The sequence below is a fragment of the Podarcis cretensis genome, assembly GCF_951804945.1.
Source record: "Podarcis cretensis genome assembly, chromosome: 14".
Lineage (NCBI taxonomy): Eukaryota > Metazoa > Chordata > Lepidosauria > Squamata > Lacertidae > Podarcis > Podarcis cretensis.
This window is the reverse complement of record NC_137183.1, coordinates 36,235,048-36,262,288: the sequence shown is the minus strand read 5'-3', so window position 1 is coordinate 36,262,288 and position 27,241 is coordinate 36,235,048. Positions and strand designations below refer to the sequence as shown.

The 27,241-nt window shown below is 44.0% G+C and overlaps 1 protein-coding gene across 1 annotated transcript in view; it reads left to right on the top strand.

Annotated features, from left to right (window-relative positions):
• Positions 1 to 3,932: 3,932 nt before the first annotated feature.
• Positions 3,933 to 27,241, top strand: part of LOC307202510 (syntaxin-binding protein 4-like) — a 61,230-nt gene continuing 37,921 nt past the window's right edge. The window contains exon 1 of the mRNA XM_079952498.1: positions 3,933 to 4,394. Within this exon, the coding sequence (XP_079808624.1) occupies positions 4,330 to 4,394 (65 nt within the window). The 5' untranslated portion in view covers positions 3,933 to 4,329. The remainder of the gene's footprint in view (positions 4,395 to 27,241) is intronic.

Here is a 27,241-nt window from a genome sequence, read left to right as displayed (position 1 = left end):
TTATTAACAGCACTTACGGGCAGCTCTTCTGCAGGATTTCACAGAGGGGGCATTCCCAGCCCTACCTGAAGATGCGGAGGATTGAACCTGGGACCTTCTGCATGCAAAGCAGATGCTCCACCCCTGAGCCCTTCCCCTACACAGATCTCTCCTTGGTTCATTGAGCAGGTAAAGTGGGATGGGGAACCTTTTCCAGCTGGAGGGCCACATTCCATTCTGGGCAGTCTTTGGGGGGCCACATGAGAAGAAAAAGTGAGTGGAGCAACAAATGTGAATTTTACTTCAGGCCACTTTCTACACACGCTGGCACACCCCTCTCCCTCCTCCATCCAGCAAGCAAGAGGCATCTTCAGGGTTCAAGGACACATGCCAGCTGTCAGGAGTGAACCAGCAGTAAATCATTCCGTTCAAATTGGAGGTAACTCCCTATTAGCAAGAACACAGTTTGCACTGACTTAGTGTCAGGCCTCATGAGTACAGCAGGGCATTCCCGTTAGGTCTTGCCACATGGATCAGTTGCTGAGATTGCAAGTCTCCACCTTCCCACAGTTGTCTAAGTCCACTGCTCTCCAGGGCTTTCCCCAAGCAATCTGAGACTGCCCCTGCATGGAGCCATTTTCTCCTACGCTCTTTTCATGCCTCTTCTTGTTCTGGGAGACAGGGAGGGAGCTTGTCGCTTGCAGGAGGGGGGAGACACCCATGACTCTTCACCGGCCTGACTCGTGTCTGCCTCTTGGCCTATTTCCTTCCATCCTCCTGCTTCAGCTTCTGCCTCTGATTTTGCACTTTTCTCTGCTACAGACTCTCCCAGGTCGTTAAGTCCTATCACCACTTCAGCTTCTGACACCTCCTCTTCTCAGCCTTCTCCCTCTGACCACTCACTGTTGTCCGACCACCACTTCACAGACTCTAAGCCTCCTTCCCTTGGGGGTTCCCCAGCTGGTTCCTTGCACCATTCGTCTGTGTCCAAGCAGTCCATGAAACCAGCCAACCAAAAATGTTTAAGTCAGGGGTTTGGCCTGGAGAGAGGGGGTGTGGTCTAAGGAGGGGTGAATCCCAAGGGAGTGTGGCATTCAGCACCCAAGCCTGGAGTTCCCCACCCACGGTGTAAAAGGGGCTGCTCAAAACAGTCCTCGTTGGTGGGCTCAGCACTGTTTAATCACAGCACTGCCTATTAAGAGGCCTGGAGCTTCAGTTTGGTTTTGTGCCACTAATGCCTTTGCTTGCCATCAACTCCATCAGGAGCCCCTTGCCAAGGTGTGACACATCTCCACCAGTGATTAACCTCTTAGCTTCACTAACACCCATGATCCAATAGACCTATGCACCCTGGCAGGTGCCCTGGTTCTTCACAGCTCCATGCCCACCCACCTGCAGCTTCCACTCATCTCTCTAACTACGGCAGGGAGAAGTTCTTACCGAATCTGAAAGCTCTTTCATTGTGGTGGATCTCAGCCGGCATTTGCGCAAAGGAAGACATTTGAAAGAAGATGCATACCAAAGGATGGACCAGTCTTGTCAGTTTCAATGCTCTCTCTGTTCCTCTTCCTTCCAGTCTTCTGTACATCTTATCCCCATCCGTTGCTGATTTTTATACACTTTCTTTTTTAAAAAAACCCACAGCTATATTCTCAGGCTTGCAGGAGGTGGCAGCCTTACGCAGGTGCAAACACCCCTTATGTTTGGCATTCTGTGTCCTTTGCTGTATGATACATAATACTAGGGATCATGATTCAAAAAGCGCCTTCAGCTAAAGACAGTCAGAAGGCCATCTTCTTCTCCAGTTTGCAGTAATAAGCACCAACCATTTTCTCCAAGATAAGGTCCTATACCTTTTATAATTGCTTTACAAGCAGAAATTCAGTAAGTAAAGTTCCCCCACCATACACTTCTAGGGGAATGCTTCATGGGTTCAATTTTTGAATCACTCTGTGCAGACTTAGATCTTAAAATATGGAGGTCTAAGCATGCAGTCAACATTTTACCTAATCGCTCACTAAGAAGTAACACAATTCAGTAAGTTTAAACATATTGGGCTACCTCATCTCCTCATTTTTGGAAAGCAATTTCCCCTGATATATTTTGCACACTATGTTCACAAACATCTGGGTTCTTATGCACACTGCCCCTGCTAAAGACATTTTTAATTACTTGGTTGCACATTTGGCAATATACCATACAAAAATATGTATATTAGCAGGAAGGTTCCCTAAAATGTAGACAAATTTTCACAAGGACCTCTTTTTTTTTTAAATAAACATTTCATGCTGATGTGGAAATGTATTGAACTGAACCATAGTCTATGAAAAATGAGAACCTGGGAGAAACTGAGGCAGATACACCCACCTCTCATAGGATAGTCATCTTGGCCTGTTGCTTGTCTGTGTGATTCTATTAATCATACTGTGAACTATCCCTTTCTGAGGGTAGGCCAGTCGTGCTTCAGATGATATGGAAGCTCTGCTATTTGTGGCTTTGCTAACTCGTATCCCTCAAAGCAAATACAGAAAATGTGATGAGCAGGCATGCATTCCTAAGCACCCAGGGAGTAGAGATGGGCAAATATATCAGTTTCCAACCCTTTCCCCCATCTTCAGTTCTCCCCCTTTCCACATCAGCCTGTGATTTTTTTAAAAAATAAAAAAATAAAAGGCCTCATGGAAATTTGTCAGCATTTTCTTGAATTTATCCTAATATGCACCTTTAGGTTTTCCATAATTTTTACAAAACAACTTTCCCTAATAGGATGCACTTCTGTCCATCATTTTTGCAGTGTTTTTACGCACAGCTTTGTATATGCATTTTTTGCACACGTTGCCTGGCTGGAGAGCTGCTCTGCAAAATTCTGAGAAGTGCGAATTTTGAAGGATGCCTGTGTTTTGCTTCATGTAGTGTTTCGGAAAGTGTGCATTAGTTTTGCCTTTAAACATGAACTGAATTGAATTCCCCCCGCATCCCTGACAGGGAGCTCTGATGGACCGCAGTGCTGTACTACCAGGCCACTACATGCCTGAGAGCATGTCTGTTTGCAGCTCTTCCCACACGGCAAATACTGTTGGAACGCAAGTGTGTATCCATTGCAAACATGATTGCCGTGAAAAGTGTGAAGTCAGCTCTCTAATCTATCTCTGGGCAGCCTTTGAGAGGGAGGGCTTGAGCTATCCATTAATCTGTTTTCCTTAGCTGTTGAAATTGGATTTTTAAAGTTTCCGAGAGGGATGTTTCTATTCTCTTTAATCTCTTCTTTCCCAGCCTGAATTTTGTTGTTTGGGGACAGAGCGGGTGAGCAAATTTATATATGTGTATATATTGCGATTTTAAAAATAAATAAATCAACAACACGTGTGATTTAAAAGAGTTTTCTATATTTTAATCACCCTAGAACAAACATCTCTCTCTTTCTCTGCCTCTCTTTTTTCTTTTAACTGGCCGGCGGGATGCTTGGACTGTTTACATACTAAATAAAACCATAAAATCTTCTTTTCCTTGATCTGCTCTTGGGCAAAGGATATTTTATCAACTGAGTGGGAGGGAAGGGCTGCCCACTTGATTGGCAGCATCTGTAAGTCTGGAACGTGGGGAGCAATGAAAAGGCTCCGTGCCAATCTGCTGTTTATTGCGTCCCCAGTGTGATTCCCAAGGATACCTTGCGGAGGGCTCCTGGTGCGCCTTGCTTGTCTCCCCAACGCATGAAACAGACTCATGACCCACTAACAGCAGCATCCACGATGCTCCCGGGAGCTCTCCTTCATGCAGGAGGGAAAAGGAGACACGGGAGGGGGGTCCCTCTGATCCTTGCTGTCCCTTCCAGGAGGTTTTTACAGCCACCCTCTTGTTGTTATGTCTGGAGCCAAAGCTAAAACCTTTGGAAGCCCTTGGGAATGATTCTGCCCTTGACGGACCTGCCACTTAGGATTAACAAAGAGTCACAACATCTGTTCCTCGCACGCTGTGCCCGAAAGGCTGCCAGAATGAAATGCTCAGGCCAAGACCGCGGCGCCAGCCCACCTTTGTTAGCCGACGCAGGAGGGAGTTGAGGGCATTGCCCTTTTGCAAATTATTCCTCAAATCAATTTGCACTGAGAGCCAAGAGGCCTCCAACTCTGGGGAGCCCGTCGCATGTCGCGTATTTTCCTTGGAATTAGAGGCATCGGATCCCACCCCTCAAACGTTCCCGTGATTCTGTAGGTGTTTGGATTGTCGGGGAAAGCGCTTGCCGTCGGGTCGCTGACATATGGCTTTGCAACTGAGCGACCAGATTTGTTGCACGGTCTTATTCCATCGCTGGGGACAATAGGAGGGAGCCAGGCATTCCGAGGCCACGAGAGAATGTCCTATCTTAAGCCGACTGGCAGGGAACTTGAACGCTTTGACGGACTCTCTCTGATTTATTGGTAAGAGGAGCAGCTTGTGGTCTGGGGAGTGGGGAGTGGGGAGAAGGCTTAAGTGTCTTCCTGCACAACTGCTTGTCTTTTGCACATCAGTGGAGACGTTTCGGGGTTTTTAGGAAGCATGAGCAGAACCCTGCCAAGGCAGGGCGGGGGTGTGTGTTTTTGTGTGGTGTTGTGTACTTTGGAATGTTCGCCCAAGAGATTTGTGAGGCCGGACCAAGTTGCAGATCAGAATGTCTTTTCATAAAGCTTTTTAAAAGAAGGGTAAATGCCAAGATGCTGGTACACAGCCAAAAGACTGAATCAGAGGATACCCTGTTTTGGGAAAGGCAAGGATGTTCCTGGGCAGGTTTCCTTGGCATAAAATACTTGCAGGGAGATATAGTGAAGTTCCAAACCTGTTAATGGACAAATTGAAAACCAGCTATCCTTTGAAAGCCACTCTTCTGCGAATTTTGCAGTGTAATTCACCAGCTTAAAAATGGGCACAAACATGCATGCACTTGGGGGGGGGGGATTATTTATAAAAATGCTCATATTAGTAGAAAATGACCCAGATTAAAACCATTATATTATGGGAAAATTATTGCGAAAATTTGTGTAGGAAGCAACGTTGCATGCAAGAAGTGTGTAGTTTAGAAGAAGCATTTACCATAAATGCTGACAAATTAAATGCTGATGCAGAAATATGGTGAACAAGACTAGGGAAATGAGAAGTAGGGGGAGAAACAATTCCCCCCCCCCATCTTTACCTCTTCCAGTGTTGCACTGGTACCTCAGTTAACAGATCCTTACACCATTCAAAGTGTGTGGCACGTGATGGGCTCGCACAAGAATTCAGTGCACACGATGGCCCCAGATATGATTTCTGGTGGGTTGCCAGGTGGGGGAGAAGCAGCTTAGGGAACTCAGTACATTTAAAGGGGTGCCTGGGTGACCAAAACAACAATGAAAAGCTTGAGGAACATTCCTCTCTAGGGACTCGCATCTAAAGATCCGTGGGAGAAATCAGTAATGTCTGGATTACAGTGCAGGCATCTATTTTAGACTGAACATTGGTTTGGGACAATGTTTTGAACCTTGTTGGTATTGCGAGGGAGACAAAATCCTTAAATTCCCCTTGGCAATGCAGTTGTGGTACTGGCAGCCTACAGGTCAAGCCTAAATCTTCATGGAGCGTATCCACCACCCACATGGCAACATCTTTAGGCAAGGCGTGGCTGTTTACCTATTGCACGGGCAACTAACTTGTATCCTTCCATGCATATGTACCCGTGTGTATCCTCTTTTGTGCACACAGAGTTTCAGCAAGCGAGCCACGTGTGGGAGGGGAAAATGTTTTGTGCATACAATGGCCCCAGTTTGCATTCATGATTTTTTTCCCCTTGGGGCGTCTCCTCTGTTACATTGCAAGATACTTTTGTAGGAGAAGGAAAGTCCTGATGTGCACACATAACCCACTTTTGCATGTAGACATGACTGAAGGCTATCCTGGCTGACGGCTATTTTGTCTGTAGATTTGGGTATGTCCCTGGATGGATGGGGTCTGCTTGGGAATATTATTCATGCCTAACTGAATGCCTTTCAGTGATGTGCATGCAGTTGTAAAAACCCTGGGTCAGTCTACTTGACATGTTCGGTATGTGTGCCTTGAGTCTGTGTTTGCATAGATGCATATGCCGTAAGCTGAATGGAGAATGTGCACAAACACTGGCCGTTGCACAAGTTCCTGCAAATATATTGAACTGTACACAAACACGTAGTATTAACAGGGGATATTTTGCGGTCTCCAAGTGTAACTGGAGACTCTGCAGAAACAGTTGTCAGTCAGGTAGTATGGACATCATTAGGTCCTGATGTACATATTCTGAGCCTGACCAATAACTATTAATGGATTTTGTCTAAAGCAAGGGTGAAGAACTTAAGGTTTGGGATCCAAATGTCACCCCTAGACCTCTTGATCCTCAAGGCTCTCCCTGGGGCACGCCCACTCCCAGGCCCCACACACCTCTGAAGGCAACCTCCCTCATTAGTCCTCCCTGCTCCCTGATCAGCATGCATGAATGGAGACATGTGTGTGTGGCATGTAAAACCCTGCACCCCTCCTCCATGTGTTAAGATATATGCCTAGTACACCTGGTAGAGACTGATATGCATCGGGTTGCCGTATGTCTGGAATTTCCTAGACATAGCCTGAATACGGCAGTCACAAGTAGTGTCCGGGAGGGAAATCCAAACATATGGCAACCCATGTCGAAAGTCTAGATTTTGCTGAATTTCCTTTAGCTCCAAAACTTTTTTTGAGATTTTGCAAAAGCAGTTTTGTGTCTGGGTTTTCACCTTTTGTAATATGGTACCCCTAGATATGCAGGTACAATGGATTCTGTTTGAGGAGCAGGTTGGTGGTAGTCAATTGTAGTAGGTTGTAAAAGAGATCTGCTGTGCTGTAGTGGTTAGAGCAGGGGTCAGCAAACTTTTTCAGCAGGGGCCAGTCCACTGTCCCTCAGACCTTGTGGGGGGCTGGACTATATTTTTTTTGGGGGGGGATGAACGAATTCCTATGCCCACAAATAACCCAGAGATGCATTTTAAATAAAAGCACACATTCTACTCATTTATAAACATGCTGATTCCCGGACCGTCCGCAGGCCAGATTTAGAAGGTGATTGGGCCCGATCTGGCCCCTGGGCCTTAGTTTGCCTACCCAAGGGTTAGAGTGGTGGACTGGGACCTGGGACACCAGGGTTCAAATCTGCCCTCAGCCATGAAGTTCATTAGGTGACCTCAGGCCAGTCACTGTCTTTCAGCTTAGCCTACTTCACAGGGTTGTTAGTAGGATAATAAGGGGGACATGTACTGATGAGCCAGTGTAGTGAGCAGCAGGCTATGAAAAGATCTAGAAGCAAAGGAATGACACCAGCCTACAAAAGAAATGGGAGGGAAACATCCAAAAGTATGGTTACCATACATCCCCATTTCCCGGGGATAGTCCCCGGATTTACAAATCTGTCCCCAGACAAAATCCGTCCCCGGAATTCATTTAATGTCCCTGGATTTATATTTTAAGTGTTGTAGATTTATTAGTAGGGAATGAATGTTGTGTGATTGGTTCAACGGCACAAGACACATCATATGGGGACTTCCGGCGAGGCAAAATGGCGGGCGCCACAGTAGTGAGCAGCTCCTGAAGCCAGCAAGAGTCAACTGCACTACCAGGCTGGCTCTGGGCTGCTGACACTGCCACTGCTGAGAGGGAACTGGGGACAACTGGCGCATCAACTGGGGGAACCACTGACCTTCCCCATGACCCAAATCGAGCCGGGTGCAAGAGCACCTGGCCACCTGGCCACCCAGCGGCACTCCAGGGCCAGTAAAAACCCCAGAGCTGACTCAGAGAAGGAGGAAAGGAGAAGGAGGAAAGAAGGAGAAGGAGAAGGAAGAGAGAGAAAGAGGAAGGAGAAAAAAGAGGGGAGCCCCAACCTTGCCACGCTGCTCTGGCCGCTGCTGCTGAGGAAGAGAGGTAGCAGAGCACCAGGATATCAGCCCAGAGGAAAGCTGTGCAACAGAGGAGACCCAGAAGAGAAGATATTACTTCTTATTTTTTTAAAAAAATGGTTTTTTTAAAATAACCTTTTTTCTCTTATTTTTTTTTTTAAGTGTCCCCAGATTCTTGGGGGCGGGGGGGAATCTGGTAACCTTATCCAAAAGTGCTGCAAAAGAATGTTATCTGGTGCATTTGAAGCTTGCTGCTCTTTTCAAGGGTATTATGTTTTTGCAGGAAAGGGATGCTTTTTACCTTTTGATTAGATCAAGGGTGGGGAGCCTCAGGCCTGGGAGCCAAGAGCAGCCCTCCAAGCCTCTCGATCTAGCCTTCAAAATTCTCCCTACACCACAGCCCCTTCCCAACCACATCTCTTCTCCCCAAGCCAGGCCCCTCAAAAATCCTGGGTTAAACACCCACTTGAGTGTTTTTGCCTGGATGGACTGTGCCCTTGAACTCTGATAATGCCTCTTGATTGTCTGGATGGAGGACAGAGAGACTGCACTTGTTTGGTGTAGCTCAACTGTTGTGTACACATGTACACCCATTGAACATTACATGTGAATAACTGTATGAGTGTACAGCTCAGCTATCTCTGTCTGTAGGTACACAGATTGTACACTTGTTGAACGCAATGTGCAAATGCCCCATGGGAATAACAATACAAGTGTACAGCTCAACTATTAGTGTATATAGACACACTAATTGTACACTCATTGAATGTAACACATGAACACCTCTAGAATGTGCACAGGCTCAATGCATTGGATGGGCAGCATGTACACAGCCGCTGTCCCCAATCTCATCTCCCTTGCTTTGAGTGACTCTAGAATGCACAGGGCCTTTAGCTTGTCTGTGTACAGGCACTGCACCCAAACTTAATTCTGTACCCTACAAATGCAGCAACCCTAACTGCCGCTGTAGAGTCGCATTATGTGCTGGAGCTACAAGTGAGATCAGCAGGTGCAATATCTGTTCTCAGTCTGGCCAATGAGCCTACATAGTCTAAATATGTGGAAGTAGTTCCTGCCCCCTTAACTTACTTTCTGTCCCAGCTCAGAAATTTGTGTCAAAAGGAATATATTATTATACTATCTGATGACTGGGCAGCAGGACTCTCCCAGACAGTCTGTTTATTGAGTGTCCGTCCTCATTTGTTTGCACAAGATTTGCTTGGTAGTCACACAAAGTTGCTGTCCATTGGGTGCTCGTTGCAATTGGTTTGTGCGGAGGTTATTAGTAAGCTGCTCAGCATCGACATTATCCCACCCTTTCCCAGGGCATTTGCCCATCGCTATCCTGAAGGCAAAAAACCCTTGAATTTTGCACAGTCTAAATATGCTGGTATAAAATGGAATCATACCTAGAAAAGTCTGGAGGCAGCTGGAGTCTGAGTTTGGGCAGAGAATGACTAATGGGTCTGAAGTGCCTTTTTTAAAGTGCATTACTAGCCAGTTATACTACTGCCAACCACATCATTGATTAGGGAAATTACAACTATAATGGGGCCAGAAGAGTAGAAAGTAGCTACTAGTAGAATGGTGGGGTGGTGATGCTTGCCTGAGATCTCTGCAGCTTATCAGGAGAGAGATTGGGAGGAATGGCACAGCAGCAACACACCAGCAGAGCCAATATAGTGCTCCCACCAGGGTGTCTACACCATACTGAACTCACTAACACCTTGACCCTCTTCTGCCCAGTTAGCTGCTGTGATACTGCTGGTGGGAGGTCAGGTAAGCACCCTCTGCAACACTGACTACTTTGGGTAGCTGCTAGAGATGCTTCTGAAAAGGGGGAGCTTTCCTTAGAGTTGGTCTCTTAGGCTGCAAAGGTGGGGGTGTGCTATCTTCACACTCACAGGGGTGGGGCAGGAGAAATCCAGATGACTTTCACAGTCAAAAGATCATTGCACAGTTGAAGATCTCTTTTTTTCTTAAGCTCCTTAGTTGCTTGCCTGAAACAGTTTTTGCCACAATTTTCCCATTACAGCTGCATTCCTCCTGTATTTCAGATGACCTGCAGCCAGGGGACATACTTTTGGGGGGGAAGTTGGCTTCGGATTGTGTTGTAATGCAGTCCTGTTTAATTCGCAATCCATGAATCTATTTGTGAACTGAAGCACAACTATCCTTTGAAGTTCGCTCTTCTCTAAATTTTGCAGTGAAATTCTCTGATCCCCAAATGCTTTTGTTAGGGAAAGTGTGTACAAGAATGCATGCATTGGTGAACATAACAGGCAAAAAAAATGCATCTTCTTGCACACAAATGCATACAAAACTGTGAATATTAGGAGAAAATCAGATTAAGGTGTTGGTGAACTTTCATGAGGACTTAAAAAATATATATATTAGAAAAATGAGAAACTGAGAGAAACTGAAACTGACAGATTCTTGGAAAATGAGAAAGTGAAGTAGGCAGATTCCTAGAAAATGAAAAACCAACATTGACAGGTTCCTCCATCCCTATTAGAGACAGTAGCATAGTCATCAGCTTCTTCTTTTTAAACTTCCCCTCCATCTTTCCTTTTAAACAGTTTAGGCTGCCACTTTCCCAGGGCACCAGTGACCTGTTCTGAAAAATGTGTGTATTACTTACTATTTCCTTGAAGGAGAAAAACAATCTGCTGGTAAACAGCTTCCTTCAGCTGCTCCTCCAGCTGCTGCCCTGTGGCTGCAGCAGTGGCTGGTAATGCTGCTGGTGGCAACCAGCAATGGCGGCTGCTGCAGTCGGCAATGGGGGCAGCTGGCAGTGGCAATGCTAGCAGTTGGCCATGGCCTGCTGGCTGAGGCAACCACCCATCTATGCATCATGAACACACCAGCCCTGCCAGATGCTTTGTGGGACAGATGCCAAAGGTGCTGGCCCCAGCCTTGGCTGATTCCCTGTTTCCCTGGTCCCTGTTGTGGACCCCTTCCTGCTGTACTGGACCTCCAGGCCCCTTAGGCACAGTGCATGGGGCAGATGCCCCACTGTCTCAACTACTTCTTCCATCACCATGGCCACCACCTTCCCCTTTCTCTTCTAACCTCTTCCAGCTGGTGCAGAGTGCCCGAATCACTGCTGCTGGCACAATGAGCATCAGGGAAAGGGCTGCAGCTCAGTGGCAGCACACCTGCTTTGCCTGCAGAAGGTCCCTGGTACTTCCAGGTACAGCTCTGAAACCCCGGAGAGTCACTGTGTAGACAATACTGGACTAGATGAACCAGTGGTCTGACTCAGTATAAGCCCCTTCATGTTCTTCTAGGAGAAGAGCTGCAGCTCAGCGCTAGTGCATCTGCCTTGCATGCAGAAGGCACCGGGTTCAATCCCAAGCATCCCCAGCTAGGGCTGGGAGGGTCACCTGCCCAAAATCCTGGAGAGCCCCTGCCTGATGGCACTGAACTAAATGGGCCAATGGGCTGACTTGGTGTAAGGTAGCTTGCTATGTTGCACGGCATCATGGCTTTATAATAATAATAATAATAATTTATTATTTATACCCCGCCCATCTGGCTGGGTTTCCCCAGCCACTCTGGGCGGCTTTCAACAGAACACTAAAATACAATAACCTATTAAACATTAAAAGCTTCCCTAAACAGGGCAGCCTTCAGGTGTCTTCTAAAAGTCTGGTAGTTGTTTATCGCTTTGACATCTGATGGGAGGGCATTCCACAGGGCGGGTGCCACTATTGAGAAGGCCCTCTGCCTGGTTCCTTGTAACTTGTCTTCTCGCAGTGAGGGAACCACCAGAAGGCCCTCAGCGTTAGACCTCAGTGTCCTGGCAGAACGATGGGGTTGGAGACGCTCCTTCAGGTATACTGGACCGAGGCTGTTTAGGGCTTTAAAGGTCAACACCAACACTTTGAATTGTGCTCGGAAACGTACTGGGAGCCAATGTAGGTCTTTCAAGGCTGGTGATATATGGTCTCGGCAGCCGCTCCCAGTCATCAGTCTAGCTGCCGCATTCTGGATTAGTTGTAGTTTCTCGGTCACCTTCAAAGGTAGCCCCACATAGAGCGCATTGCAGTAGTCCAAGCGAGAGATAACTAGAGCAGTGTTTCCCAACCTTGGGCCTCCAGCTGTTTTTGAACTACAATTCCCATCATCCCTGACCACTGGTCTTGCTAGCTAGGGATGATGGGAGTTGTAGGCCAAAAACATCTGGAGGCCCAAGGTTGGGAAACACTGAACTAGAGCATGCACCACTCTGGCGAGACAGTCCGCGACCAGGTAGGGTCTTAGCCTGCGTACCAGATGAAGCTGATAAACAGCTGCCCTGGACACAGAATTGACCTGTGCCTCCATGGACAGCTGTGAGTCCAGAATGACTCCCAGGCTGCGCACCTGGTCATTCAGAGGCACAGTTACCCCATTCAGGACCACGGAGTCCTCCACACCCGCCTGCCTCCTGTCCCCCAGAAACAGTACTTCTGTCTTGTCAGGATTCAACCTCAATCTGTTAGCCGCTTTGTGGTCTTTAAGGCCTTCTGGCAAGGAGAAGGTACACACTTGCACTGCATTGAGACTATGTAGTCTTTAATGCCTCTCAGCACCAGCTGGTTCTGGGAGGTGCTGGGAAGGGTGAAGGAGATCTTAGCAGACTCAGCAGCTTGCCTGCTTCTGGGGAGGAAAGCAGGGGGCAGCCATGTTTGACAGTGAGCCTTCTGTCAGAGTGTGGACCCCAGCAGATGCCAGGCCCATCCCAACCCTGGCCAGAGAAAGAGAATAAGAAATGGCAGCCCTCCCGGCAGAGGCTGCTCTGTTTGTTCTCCAATATGGGGATGATTAGTTCTGGTGACGCATCAGCGGCAAGTTGCCCGCCCTGAGCAAAAGCCGGAGCTCTATGGCCAGAGCGGCCCCCTGCGTGTGAAAAGGGCCAGCTGTGCGGCCTGATGTTCAGCTGTCCTTACACTTTTATTAGGATTTTGTCCAGCAAGCCAGCTTTGGAGGGCAGCAAACAGATGGCCGGGGAGATAATGTGTCCCCATCACTTTGATAAATATGGCCCAACTCAGTGACTGATTAAAAGATTAATTTGTTAGAGAGTTTGGGGATGTGAGGGGGAGGAGGAGAAGGAGATGGAGAAACAGAAGGAGAAGGAGAAGGAGAAAGAGAAGAAGGAACAAGATCTTGGCCTGGTACTTTTCCAGCCTCCACATGTGGCAGAATTTGATACGGAAAGGTAGGAGATAACGCCCCATTATCCTCTCTTTCTCTCTCTCCCCAGAAGGGAGCGTGCCTAGCCAAGTTCTCCTCCGCCTCCTCCTCACCATTTCAAATAAACAAGGAAATTCAAGGATGCAATATGATGCCATTATATACTGTATGGTGCATTTTACAATAGGGCAAAAAATGTTGTACGGATGAATATTATCATGGATTCCGATGATGATGATGATCATGATGATGATGATGTAAATGCATAGGATTGCAGCCAATGTTAATTTTACTCGGAGTAGGTTCATTGAAATGAATGAACATGACTTAGGTCTATTACTCTCAATGGGGTTTTTTTGTGTAGCAAAGAGGGATGGGGGAGAAATTTGGCCCAGTTCACATTTAAAGGCCAATCTACGCAATTCTTGCCTTTTGAAACTATAAGTGAACCAAAACATAGCCATCCTGCAAAAATTCTCATTTTTCTGAATTTTGCAACAGTTTTCCAGCCAAGTTGTGCACCTTCACTAGGGTATTAGAATCTAAAAGAATATAAAAATGCATTATATTAGGGGAAATTGCTTTGCAAAAAAATTGTGTACATTAGGAAAAATTGGATACAAAGATGAGTAGAGAAATTTGCAATAAATGCAAATAAATTTCATGAGGGGGCACACACACACACACTGCCAACTGAAAAATGATAAACAAAGATATACACCAAAATTGACATATTCACCCATCCCTAATAGCAAGTGACTAAACCACTCTATTGTTGTGGTGGTGGTGGTGGTGATGTTATGACTTCCTTAATCTTAGTTGCACAAGGAGTACTTTTCTTACTCTGTGGTAAGAAAGAAATACACTCTGTACATGCTCAGCATCTTCCGCTCCTCTCACATCACTTCTCATTTCCTGCAAGGGCTCTGGAAACAAGGTTCGGGTCTTAGGCCTAGTTAAAATTAAGCCCTGTTTAAAATGGATCTAAAATGGACAGCGAGTAAGACTAAAGCTTGTCAGGAACAAAAGCCATCATCACAGAAAAGTTCTTCCCCCCATTCTCAGATGGGAAATGCACTCTGCACATGTTTACAGATACCTTTGTCTTGCTTATTATGTCAGATGTTCCTAATTGAGCCGAGGGGGCATGATTACTACATGTCTTCTAATGCTAACATTTGGAGAGAGGCGGAATGAAGGTGTGCTTCTTTAAGCCAAGTCTGTGCTAAAGTGGCTAGTTTATCTGCCTTGTGCTTTTGGAAAGACAAATATATCATATGCTCCAACATTCTAGGACATTTTAGCGATTTCTGCCTGGACACTGTTTCTGACTTCCATATTCCGACTATGTCCAGGAAATTCAGGAGGCATGGCAACCCTATTACACCCACCCACCCATCTGACTGGGTTGCCACAGCCACTCTAGGCAGCTTCCAACAAATATAAAAAAAATACAGTCGTACTTTGGGTTGAAGTAGCTTCAAGTTAAGTATTTTCGGATTGCGCTCTGCAGCGACCCAGAAGTAACAGAGCGCGTTACTTCCGGCTTTCGCCACTCGCGCATGCACAGATGCTCAAAATGATGTCATGCGCATGCGTGGAAGCAGCAAAACGCGACCTGTGCACGTGCAGATGCACAGTCACATGTTACGTTTACTTCAGGATGCAAACAGGGCTCCGGAACGGATCCCATTCGTATCCAGAGGTACCACTGTAATAAAACTTGAAACATTTTTAAAAACTCCCCTATACAAAGCTACCTTCAGATGTCTTCTAAAGGCTGCATAATTGCTTATCTCCTTGGTTCGGGGGCCGCATAGCTCCATGCCCTTTGATAAAATTAGGGACATCCTACCATACCCGCCAACATTTCTCCAATGAAAATAGGGACGTCCTAAGGCAAAGCTGGACATTCTAGGATCAAATCAGAAACCGGGACAGCTTCTCTAAATCTGAGGCTGTCCCTGGAGAATAGGGACACTTGGAGGGGCAGATGTATCTCTCTCCCTTTGCATTGCCAGCTTAAAAATTTTCAGTTGAACTACCTCAAATTTTGGGGAGAAGGGACAGCTAAGAACACAGTCAGTGAATTAGTCATTTTTCAAATGTATTTCTTATTGTTACTTATTAAAAATATAAACAGACTGCTACTCACTCAGGTTCCATGGTGTGTTTTTAGGAAATGTAACGTAACAGTGAAATGTTACTTTCACAATTCTGTTTTGAAATCACATTTTTGTTCATATCAGGGAGAAATTGCATGGAAGCCTATTCTTTCTTTTAAAGAGTGTGTTAAAACTGTCCATTTTTATTTTTGACCCCTGATCCAAAACATGCTTCCACTCCCAATATGGATCACAGGGCCGTGCGCCAATTTTCTTCTGAAAATAACCTCTTCTGACAGCTATTCCCCCCCCCCCCGAAGGTGATGCCTGTTGCAAGCTGAATCTTCAGAAGCAAATGGTGGGGGGTGGGGGGTGGACATGATCCTGGGTGAGAAAAAAATGTGGGGCTTTAACCCAGATTGAATCACTCTCCATGCTACCCAAGTGCCAACCTTGGTGATGCTGCCATTCTGTTTAGAAGTCAAAATTGATGGGTTCAAAAGTAATCAGATGTCTACTGGGTCTGGAGCTTTCTCTAGCAAACAATAATATTCTTGGAATTCAAATCAAGATCAATTAGGAGTCGATTTGTGCACAAATGCATTGAGTATGGCTAAGTCAAGGGCTGACTTCCTGTCTTTTTCCCAAGTGACTGGTTTGGTGCCACCAAGTAGGAATTCCCCTGTGCTCAGTGGGTTGCCTCAAACTCAGAGCAGGCCACTGGAATTAACAGGCCTGTTGTTGTTTAGTTGTTTAGTTGTTTAGTTGTTTAGTTGTTTAGTTGTTTAGTTGTTTAGTTGTTTAGTTGTTTAGTTGTTTAGTTGTTTAGTTGTTTAGTTGTTTAGTTGTTTAGTTGTTTAGTTGTTTAGTTGTTTAGTTGTTTAGTCGTGCCCGACTCTTCGTGACCCCATGGACCAGAGCACACCAGGCACTCCTGTCTTCCACTGCCTCCCGCAGTTTGGTCAAACTCATGCTGGTAACTTCGAGAACACTATCCAACCATCTCGTCCTCTGTCGTCCCCTTCTCCTTGTGCCCTCCATCTTTCCCAAAATCAGGGTCTTTTCCAGGGAATCTTCTCTTCTCATGAGGTGGCCAAAGTATTGTCAATGCCTCTACTTTCAGCAGGACTAGCAATGAATACATGGGGCATATATTGAGCCCATGATAGTCTCCTAAGGCCACCATTCCCAAAGAAACGCTTTCTAGGGAATAAATCCCATGGAAACAGAGGGATTTAATTCCAATCGCACACACATGCCCTTCCTCCCAGGGCTATCTGCTCAAATACAGCGGCAACACGTAGCTAATGAATGTAATAAATGTATTATTACTGGTAGCAGAATGTCATCCAAAATTAACAATTTCCAAATAATATATAAGGCAGTCCATAACCAAAGAGTAGTCAACGTAATGAGTTACTGACGAGGAAGACCACGACGCAGGCAGGATGCCTTTCAATGTCCAAGAAGTATTATAGTGGGTGCTCCAATGTAACAAATTCAATAGCAATCAGCAAACAAGCAGAACAGTATAACTGGATTGGATCAACTGTTTCGAAGATGAATCTTCATCAGCAAGTAATTTTTTAGAATATCCATACAGTTTATAAGTTCTTACATTGGTTTTATCAGCATCCGTTAGCTACACTGGTTCATGAGCTCTGATCCACAAGTATTATATTTACCTGTATGGATATTCTAAAAATCACTTGTGTTCCTCGCCAGTAACTCATTACGTTGACTACTCTTTGGTTATGGACTGACATATGTATTATTTGGATATTATTTGGAAATTGTTAATTTTGGATGACATTCTGCTACCAATACAGTGGTACCTCGGGATACATACGCTTCAGGTTACAGACGCTTCAGGTTACAGACTCTGCTAACCCAGAAATAGTACCTTGGGTTAAGAACTTTGCTTCAGGATGAGAACAGAAATCATGCTGCAGCGGCGCGGTGGCAGTGGGAGGCCCCATTAGCTAAAGTGGTGCTTCAGGTTAAGAACAGTTTCAGGTTAAGAACGGACCTCTGGAACGAATTAAGTACTTAACCCAAGGTACCACTGTACATTTATTACATTCATTAGCTATGTGTTGCAGCTGTATTTGAGCAGATATCTCTGAATTGCAACACAGGGGTTTGTTTTTCTTCCTCCCAGGGTGGCAAACGACAAAATCACAAAACAATGCATACATTAAAAACATTTTTTTTTAAGCTACCTAAACTAAAGTACCCATGGATGGGAAGAGGGAAGTCTGAGATTCGGAAGAACTCTGTGTAATTTTTATTATTTGTGATTATGTGTGTGAACGAATTTGTAAAATCAAATAAAAAATATTTTAATTTTTTTCAAAAAAATTTTTTTTTTTTTTTTTTTTATAATAATTTTTATTAATTTTCCACACATAAAATAAAGAACAGTGTAACACAATATAACTTCATACTCATCGGTTCATAGCCTTTTTTCTTTGACTTCCCCATACCTCCCCATCCCTGCATCCTTGTTTAAAAATTCTTTAGCAACCCTTAAGTCCATTGTCTTAGTTCCTTTTCGTAAATATTTCTTAAGTTTTTTTTTTTTTTTTTTTACTGCTGCAATTCTTTACTTCTTACCCCCTGACATCTTAACATTCCTCAATTTTACAGTTATTTTTAAGATATATTTTGAAATTCTTCCAGTCCTCTTCCACTGTCTCTTTCCCCTGGTCCCGGATTCTGCCCGTCATCTCAGCCAGTCCCATAAAGTCAATCACCTTTGTTTGCCATTCTTCCAGAGTAGGTAGTTCTTGCGTCTTCCAATACTTTGCCAGTAGAATTCTTGCTGCTGTAGTGGCATACATAAAGAAAGTCCTATCCTTCCTTAACACCACTTGGCCCACCATACCCAAGAGGAAAGCCTCTGGTTTCTTAGGAAAAGTCCACTTAAGGACCTTCTTAATTTCATTATAGATCATTTCCCAGAAAGCTTTAACCTTTGGGCAGGTCCACCAAAGGTGGTAGAAAGTGCCTTCAGTCTCATTACATTTCCAACACTTATTATTAGGCAAATGATAAATTTTTGCTAGCTTGACTGGGGTCATGTACCACCGGTAGATCATTTTCATAATATTTTCTTTTAAAGCATTACATGCAGTAAATTTAATACCGGTGGTCCATAACTGTTCCCAGTCAGCAAACATAATATCATGACCCATATCTTGTGCCCATTTAATCATAGCAGATTTCACCGTTTCATCCTGTGTATTCCATTTTAACAGCAAGTTATACATTCTTGATAAATTCTTAGTATTGGGTTCCAACAATTCTGTTTCTAATTTTGACTTCTCTTTCTGAAATCCTATTTTCCTGTCCTGTTTAAACGTCTCATTTATCTGATAGTAATGCAACCAATCTCGAACCTTAGGTTTTAGTTTCTCATAGCTCTGAAGTTTCACCCTTTCCCCATCATAATCTATGATCTCATGATATTTTGGCCATTTAGAATCCATATTAAGCTTTTTTACTTCCCTAGCTTCCATTGGTGACACCCACCTAGGGGTTTTACTTTCCAACAAGTCTTTGTATCTAATCCAAACGTTATACAATGCTTTCCTTACAATATGGTTTTTAAAACTTTTATACACCTTTACCTTGTCATACCATAAATATGCATGCCAACCAAAACTATTGTCATGCCCTTCCAGATCCAAAATGTCAGTATTCTCAAGAAGTAGCCAGTGTTTCAACCAGCAGAAAGCTGCTGATTCATAGTAAAGTCTTAAGTCCGGCAGGGCAAACCCCCCTCTATCCTTTGCATCAGTTAAAATCTTAAATTTAATTCTGGGCTTTTTGCCCTGCCAGACAAATTTTGATATGTCTTTCTGCCACTTCTTGAAACAGTCCATCTTGTCCACAATCTGCAACGTCTGGAATAAAAACAGCATTCTAGGCAATACATTCATCTTAATGGTAGCAATTCGGCCTAACAAGGAAAGTTTCAGCCTTGACCATATTTCCAAATCCTTTTTAACTTCTGACCAACATTTTTCATAATTATCCTTAAATAAATTCACATTCTTGGATGTTAAGTTTACCCCCAGGTATTTTACCCTTTTTGTAATTTCCAAACCTGTTTCATTCTGAAAACTCTCTCTTTCTTCCATTGTTAAATTTTTTTCCAACACTTTCGTTTTTTGTCTATTCAATTTAAAACCTGCTACTCGACCAAATGTTTCAATTAATTCTAATACTCTTTTAGTACTAGTGTCTGGCTGTTGCAAAGTCAATACTAGGTCATCTGCAAATGCTCTTAATTTATAATGTCTAACTCCGACCTGAACTCCTTTAATCAACTGGTCCTTTCTAATCATGTTTAACAAAACCTCCAGGACCGATATGAAAAGCAAAGGGGATATTGGGCAGCCCTGTCGTGTACCTTTTTCTATAGATATTTCTTCTGTTACCACGTTATTTACAATTAATTTGGCCTTTTGTTGAGAATATATTGCACCTATACCGTTTTCAAAACCTTGTCCTACCCCCATCCCTTGGAGATTCTTTTTCATAAAAGTCCAACAAATGTTGTCAAAGGCTTTCTCCGCGTCCACAAAAATCAAAACTGCTTTCCTATTAATGTCAACGTCCAGCAGCTCCAAAATGTCTATAATGTTCCTCACATTGTCTGACATATGTCTACCTGGGAGAAAGCCTGTTTGGTCCTTATGAATCTCATCTGCCAACACTCTTTTCAATCTTTTTGCCAAAATGTCTGCAAAAATTTTATAATCCACATTGAGTAAAGATATAGGGCGGTAGTTTTTAACTTGGTTCTTCTCAGTCTCTGTTTTCGGTATAAGTGAGATGAAAGCCTCTTTCCACGATTCAGGTGCCTTTTTCCCCTTTAAAATTTCATTGCAAACTTCCTTCAATGGTTGTATCAGCCATTCTTTCAGCATTTTGTAGTATTTGGCCGTCAGGCCATCTGGTCCTGGTGATTTTCCCAATTTCATATTTTGAATGGCACCCTCTATTTCTTGTTCTGTTATTTCCTCGTTTAAGATCCTTTTACTTTGTTCTGAGATTTTTGGTAAACCGTATTTTCTAATGAATTCTTCTATTTCTTGCTCGTTGGTTGGCCCTTGTGCGTACAATTTCTTAAAAAAGCTTTGAAAACAATTGTTGATCTCGTTAGGTTTGTGGATAATCTTTCCATCCATTTCTAAACTTGTTACCGTGTTCATTTTCTGCCTTTTTTTCAATTGCCATGACAGAAGTTTCCCACATTTATCCGCTGATTCAAAAGTTTTTTGTCTCATTTGCTTTATCTTCCATTCTATTTGTTGGTTCATAAGTTCCATGTATTGCATCTGATGAAACTTTATTTCTCTCAAAATCTCATGAGACTTTGGTTTGGACCTCAACTTCTTCTCTCCTTCTTTTATTTTTTCTAAAATTTTTTCCTTCTTTTCATTTTGTTGCTTCCTCTTAATAGAATTTTGTTGAATTAGGAAACCTCGCATCACGGCTTTGCTTGCGTCCCAGATTATTCTTTTTTCCACATCTGTTTTCCTGTTGATCTCAAAATAATCTTTTAATGTTTTAAGGGCCTTCTTATGGATCTCTTCATCCTTGAGTAGGGTGTCATTCATTCTCCATCTAAAGGAACCAGTTGTTGTTAGTTTCATCTCCATCTTGACCGCATTGTGGTCGGAGCACGTTTTTGGGCAGATTTCTACTTTTTTATTTTAATTTTTTTCAAAAAAAATATTTTAATTTTTAATATTTTAATTTTTTTCAAAAAAAATTTAGAGGCATTAAACATGTAGAAACATCAAAGCACAGCCATATGTCCTCATAACTAATAATTTCAAGGTTGCCAAGAACAGTAGCTTTCATCTATGAAAGGCCTGGCTGAAAATGAATATTCATCAGAGAGGGTGTTCCACAAATGTGGAAGCAATACCAAGAAGGCCCTGCCATAGGGTCAGTATTGACTGAGAGCCGGTGTGGTGTAGTGGTTAAGAGCGGTAGTCTTATAATCTGGGGAACCGGGTTCGCATCTCCGATCCTCCACATGCAGCTGCTGACCTTGGGCCAGTCACACTTCTCTGAAGTCTCTCAGCCCCACTCACCTCACAGAGTGTTTGTTGTGGGGGAAGAAGGGAAAGGAGAATGTTAGCTGCTTTGAGAATCCTTAGGGTAGTGATAAAGTGGGATATCAAACTCTTCTTCTCCTTCTTCTTCAGCAACAGCAGGGCTGGATCCTCTCCTATGTAAAGAACACCCTGCATTTAGAAAACTATCGCTACAGGGAGTGAAATAGGGCTAGAACCTTTCTACCTGATGTGGCCAGTGTTGTTGTTGTTTAAACTTTGCAGGGAGGTTGTTTTTCCAAGGGGGCACATTAAAAAATGACACCCCTCCATTTGCAGCTTCAAGTGGGTGCTGTCCACCCCACCCCCCACATCAGGATGCAACCATCTCCTTCTGCCACAGCAGACCAAGCCAGACCACAAGTTAGGCATAGAGGGCTTTGAAGTGGTACATAGATGTAATCAGTCATGCCTTCCACCCCCACCCAAAAAAGGAATGCTTGGTGTATCTTTTTCGCTTCGGAGCTTCCATGAAATCAGCTTTTCAAAACTGTCACAAAACGGCACAGCTCGGTCTGCCAGCTTCTAGTGGGATGAGGATAAAGCAAATGAGATTTTAAGCGCCTGTCAAAATTGGAAGCTCCTCTCTCATGAGGGAGGGAGGGAGGGAGGGAGGGAGGGAGTTTGCAAGAGCTGCTGGTGGGGAAGCACTGGGCATGGCTGAGATTGCTTCTTGACACAGTCCAGCTCCACAGCCAAGCAAACACAGGGCCCCGTGGACTGGGATTTTATTTTATTTTTTATCCCCATGCCAAGGGCACAAATATACTTGCAGAAGACAGAAATGTGATCGAGTTCGCCATGACCACATTCCAAGGGTGCTCCCCCCCCCCAGAAGGTTTGGCTGGTGCCTTCATTATACACCTTTAGGAGCCACGCGAAAATGTTCCTCTTCTTTGGCTGATTAACATTTGATGACCTTTTAAATGTGTTGTAGGAGGAGGGATTATTGGTTTGTTCTTATTTTTATTATGTATTCTGTGGTCTTTATATTGTAATTTTCATGTTGCAAACTGCCCTGAGATCTACAGGTATAGGGTTGTACAGTGGTACCTTGGGTTACAGATGCTTCAGGTTACAGACTCCGCTAACCCAGAAATAGTACCTCGGGTTAAGAACTTTGCTTCAGGATGGGAACAGAAATCGGGCTCTGGCGGTGCGGCGGCAGCAGGAGGCCCCATTAGCTAAAGTGGTGCTTCAGGTTAAGAACAGTTTCAGGTTAAGAACAGACCTCCGGAACGAATTAAGTACTTAACCCGAGGTACCACTGTATACAAATTTCAACAACAACAACAACTTCCATTACCTTAAGTGGTAATATCCAGTGGTGATTTTTCCATTCCTTTGTTGAAGCAGTGACATTTATTATTATTATTATTATTATTATTATTATTATTAAACAATAATTTAATTTCTCTACTGCTTACCACACAGAGCAAACCAGTTTAGGGAGCAGAGAGCAGCTGAGCAGGTTAGCTTAAGGAATGCAGGGCAGATGGGGAAGTACAGGGTGAGTTGCTTTAGAGAGTGCAGGGCAAGCCAACTTACCTTAGGGTTAGTTTAGGGAGGGCAGGGTGGGCCACAGAGCACATAAAACTCCGCCCTCCAACCTCACTGCTGCTTGAGGCATATGCCTTACTCTGTATAAAGGTAGGGATGGCCCTACACACTCCTGGCAAGCTTCCCTCCACCATCCTGCAGTCCCGAGTCATGAACCCATATGACCTTGAAGGCAAGTCCTCATTTGTCATATCCAGACACATGCAAATCCCACCCCCACCTCAATCCCCTCAAGGACATCATTTTTGCAACGGCTTCTCCACTTCCTTCTCACCCACTATAGTCCTTCAGCCAGTTTCCTGAGCCCCGCACGATCTGGCGAGGTCAGCTCTGGGATAGACAGTCTAGAGATGGGCGTATCGGACCACCTGCTTCTGTTAATAAGTTTATAACCGGTAAAATCCTACAGACTGGGGGTGGGGGGGAGGGTAGGGTGGAGAGTTGTGGAGGGATTTAGAAATGTCAGAAGATGGATAATCACGTTAACCCTTAATATGTTTGACTTACTAGTGGAGTGCAAGGAAAATGATTTCAGCGAGGACTCCAACTCCCCCCCTCCCTTAATATTATAGAATCAGATGTGGAGTTATTATAGACTCATTCTCCTGAATGGAAAGGATTTATGAAGGGCAGGCTTGCATCATGTTCAGTGATTCAATTCTCACATAATACCAAACCATGATTTGGCACTTACGATGGTTCAGAACCCAAACCTTTGCCTGTTGAAAATACTTCAGTCCTTCTGGTGACTTTCCAGCGTCTCTTTAGCTGGGATAAAGCAATGGCTGCTCCTTTCAGAATTGTTCCCCTACTGAAAAGAAAAGAAAAAAGTCGTGCAGAGCTCCTACATGAGAGCAGGTATTCATCTGTTGAGTTGTTTTTTTAAAAAAAGGAACTGTAAATAAGGGCTTTTGTCAATGTCCGTCTTAAAATGTGGTGTCCATAACTGGACATGGTACTCCAGATGCAATTTGGCTAGTGCAAAACAGAGTGGGGCTATTACAGGATAGATTTGCATTCAGTTTAGCTGGATCCCCACTCACATCCGGTGATTTGTGCTGAAGTAGATGTCAGAATGTACAGTTCTCTCCCATTTAGATACACAGTTTTATCTCAGAGCTGCTGTAACCTGTTTAACCATTCGCCATATTTTGTAGAAGGGAAAAGAAATCCTCACTTTCCCAGCCTGTCCTTTTTTGTGTGTTTTGTTTTCAGTGATGTCAGCCAGTAGTCAAATGTAATTAGCTCCACAGCACATTTTATCACACCCCATTTTCATCAGGTTACCTGATTGTCTGGAATCACCAGTGTGACTCCTCTAGGAAGCATTACCCTAATCCACAATTGCATTCATTTGCTCCTGGTGATGTCACCACAGTCAAACCTGATTGGTTCCATGATGACATCATCAAATCCATTGAATGGTTTCTTGATGGAACCATTTTCTTTGGAACCATTTTCCTGGTTCTTTCTCTTTGTGGGTTGCCTCTGATATTGCTGAGATAAAGTTCCTACTCTGAAATGCCTGCTGTGCTTTGTGAAAGATTGGAGGGCCACATTCTTATAAGGGGGGGGGGCATTGAAGGACTTCAAAGACATTCAAAGGCATTGAAGGACTTCAAAGACAAAGGAGATGCGCTTTGACTGTATATCCAGAGGAACTGAATGCAAAAAATGTGCATGATAGGAAAACAATGCAGTAAAATTTTGATGCTTTTTTGAAATATAAAAAGAAAGAAAGAAAGAAAGAAAGAAAGAAAGAAAGAAAGAAAGAAAGAAAGAAAGAAAGAAACTGAACTTAAGAAGGGGAAAAAATGAGACACTGATATTGACAGTTTCATCCATCTCATCCTTTGGTTGAGCCCTGCACGGGCAACTGATCTTCAGAGGGCTCAGCCTATTGCAACAGCTACTTGCTCAAGGGATTCTTTGCTCCTTTTGCCCACAAAGCTGCTTCCTGCTATCTACTGCTATCTGCACTAAGCACACCTCTGTGGTGCATGGCCTTTCTCCCCCGTTGCTATGGCTACAGCCATTTTGCATCATCCAGCTCTCTAATCACCCTATTCCAGCACACAGTGGGCCCTTGATCAGATTAGGTGGCCGACTCAGCAGAGGGGGAAACAGGATGAGATGACGTAGCTCTTTGGCAGCTGAGGATTTAACTCTCTGTGGGAGACGGAGACAGAGGAATGGCAGCAGTAGGGGGAAATGGAGGCCTTCCATGGATGGTGCCCAGAAGGTTGCCTAGAAGAGAAGGATGAGGGGGGAGACAACATTTATTCAGTTCACATTTAACAGCTAGTCTGCATCATTCACATTTCCCCAGAGAGTGTGCAAACCAAAAAAAGTTATCTTTTGAAACTGGAACTTCTCTGAATTTTTCAATGCAGCCAAGTAACGTGCAGAAAAACGCATTTGCATCTATTAAGTGAAAATAATTTGCACAAATGCATTATGTTAGAGGAAACTGCTTTACAAAAATGTGTCGATTAGGTAAAACTGAATACAAAAATTTGACTGTTGGGATAAATTTACACTAAAATGCTCATGAATTTCCATGAGGTCCCCCCACCCAAATTGACGCAGAAATCTGGAGAATGAATTCAAGACTGGGGAAGGGGTGTGTGAAACACTAAGATAAACAGAAACTGACAGATTCCTTGGTTTTACCAGAAGGGAAAGTGGCTTCTAAAGAGTTGTTTTCATCAAGACTGCTGCAGCATAGGAAAGAGCTAAACTCCTGTTGTCTACCTGCTGCTTCCCTAATTATGACAATGCTATATCTACAGTATAGATAGATATAGGCTTCTAAGTGGTTTATAAGATCAATTGTAAAATCCATGCATAATTAAAACACACAATAAACCATTCAATCAAAGCATTAAAACAGTCGTAATTTTAAAAATACAAGAAATTATGCCAGTTTAAAAGCATAGCAATTAAAACAGTGAAAAATAATTAGAACAATAAGACCAGAAGGTCATGTTCGGGGGAATGCTTGCCTAAACAGGTGTGTCTCCAAGAGCCGGTGGAATGCCAGTGCAGATGGGATTTCTCATATTTCAGGAAGGAGGGCATTCCACAACACTGATGCCACCAGGTAAAAAGCCTGCCTCCACGTTACTACAAGCTTATAATGATCAGTCTCCCTCTCTCTGAAAAAACTACTGCACATAAGGTGCATTGAGCACCACAAATAGGGCTCTGAACTGGCGGCTGTTGGAGCTCATTTGCAAACAGACATTTATTTGCTATCTCACAGCTTTTGTTTTATGCAGCCAAAAGTCACTGTCTCATCCCAAATCCTCTAATGCACCAGTGACCTTGTAGACCTCAATATTCAGAATAATGATCAGAGAAAAATAAATAGGCCACCATCCTGCCCCTTATATAGCTGCATTAGGGCATGGCTCAGTTTTTTACGTTGTCAGCAGATCCCTTGAAACACAAGACCAAATTAGGCCCGGCTGGGCATTGTAAAAAACAAACAAATCTGAAATGCAGCCAGGAGAGGCCGTCTATTTGACAGGAGCAGCGATAGGTGGTATTTGGGGGAGGAGGGTAGGTTATGTAATCCTTTTCGTGCGGGCCATTTTCCAGTCAAAATTGCCTTTCCTCCAGCCCTTTTCCTATTCAGATGTGGGGAAAATGCACAGGAACAACGAGAGATTTTGATCAGAAAACACAATGTTGATAATGGGTCACTCTTCATCCACGCCACCTCTGGTTCACCCTCAGCTTAAAAACAATACTATTTTTTTTGTCATTTGTGGACTAGTTTCTCAGTTGGAACATTGCAGGTTTGAGCAGAGGTGACTAACCATTTCAACCTGATGGCTGCATTCACTTCTTGCCAACTCCCTGGAGGCTGAACACCAGTGGTGGGTGTGCCCAACCCACACTCTCACATGCTCACACACAGGACTCTGGTATTTACATAGCCAGATAGTCCCCCTCTCCACTTCCTGCAGATCAGCTGAGGAGGATGGATGGGGGAACGGATTCTTGCATCTCTCTGCTCATCAAAGGGAGAGTGGTCATTTGCATCTCCAGTGTAACATGCAAACCCTAAACTGTGGTTCATCTTAGCTATGGTTTGTTGGAAAAGCCAGCTTCCGAAACCATGGTTTGTTAAAGTGTTTTATTGACGCTCAGGTGATACAGAAAAGCACTTCCAAATCGCAGCATGGCAAATGTTTGTGTCAGGCACATTGTATGGAAATGGTGGTGTTGAAGCCTAATCAGTATGCACAACAGCTGGGTTGCTTTTGAATGTTCAGTCTTGGATTACACCCACTCCATTCAATCTGTGAGACTACCTTAACAGGCATGGCTTCCTGCACAGACTCCAGAGAGCTGTGGTTTGTTAAGA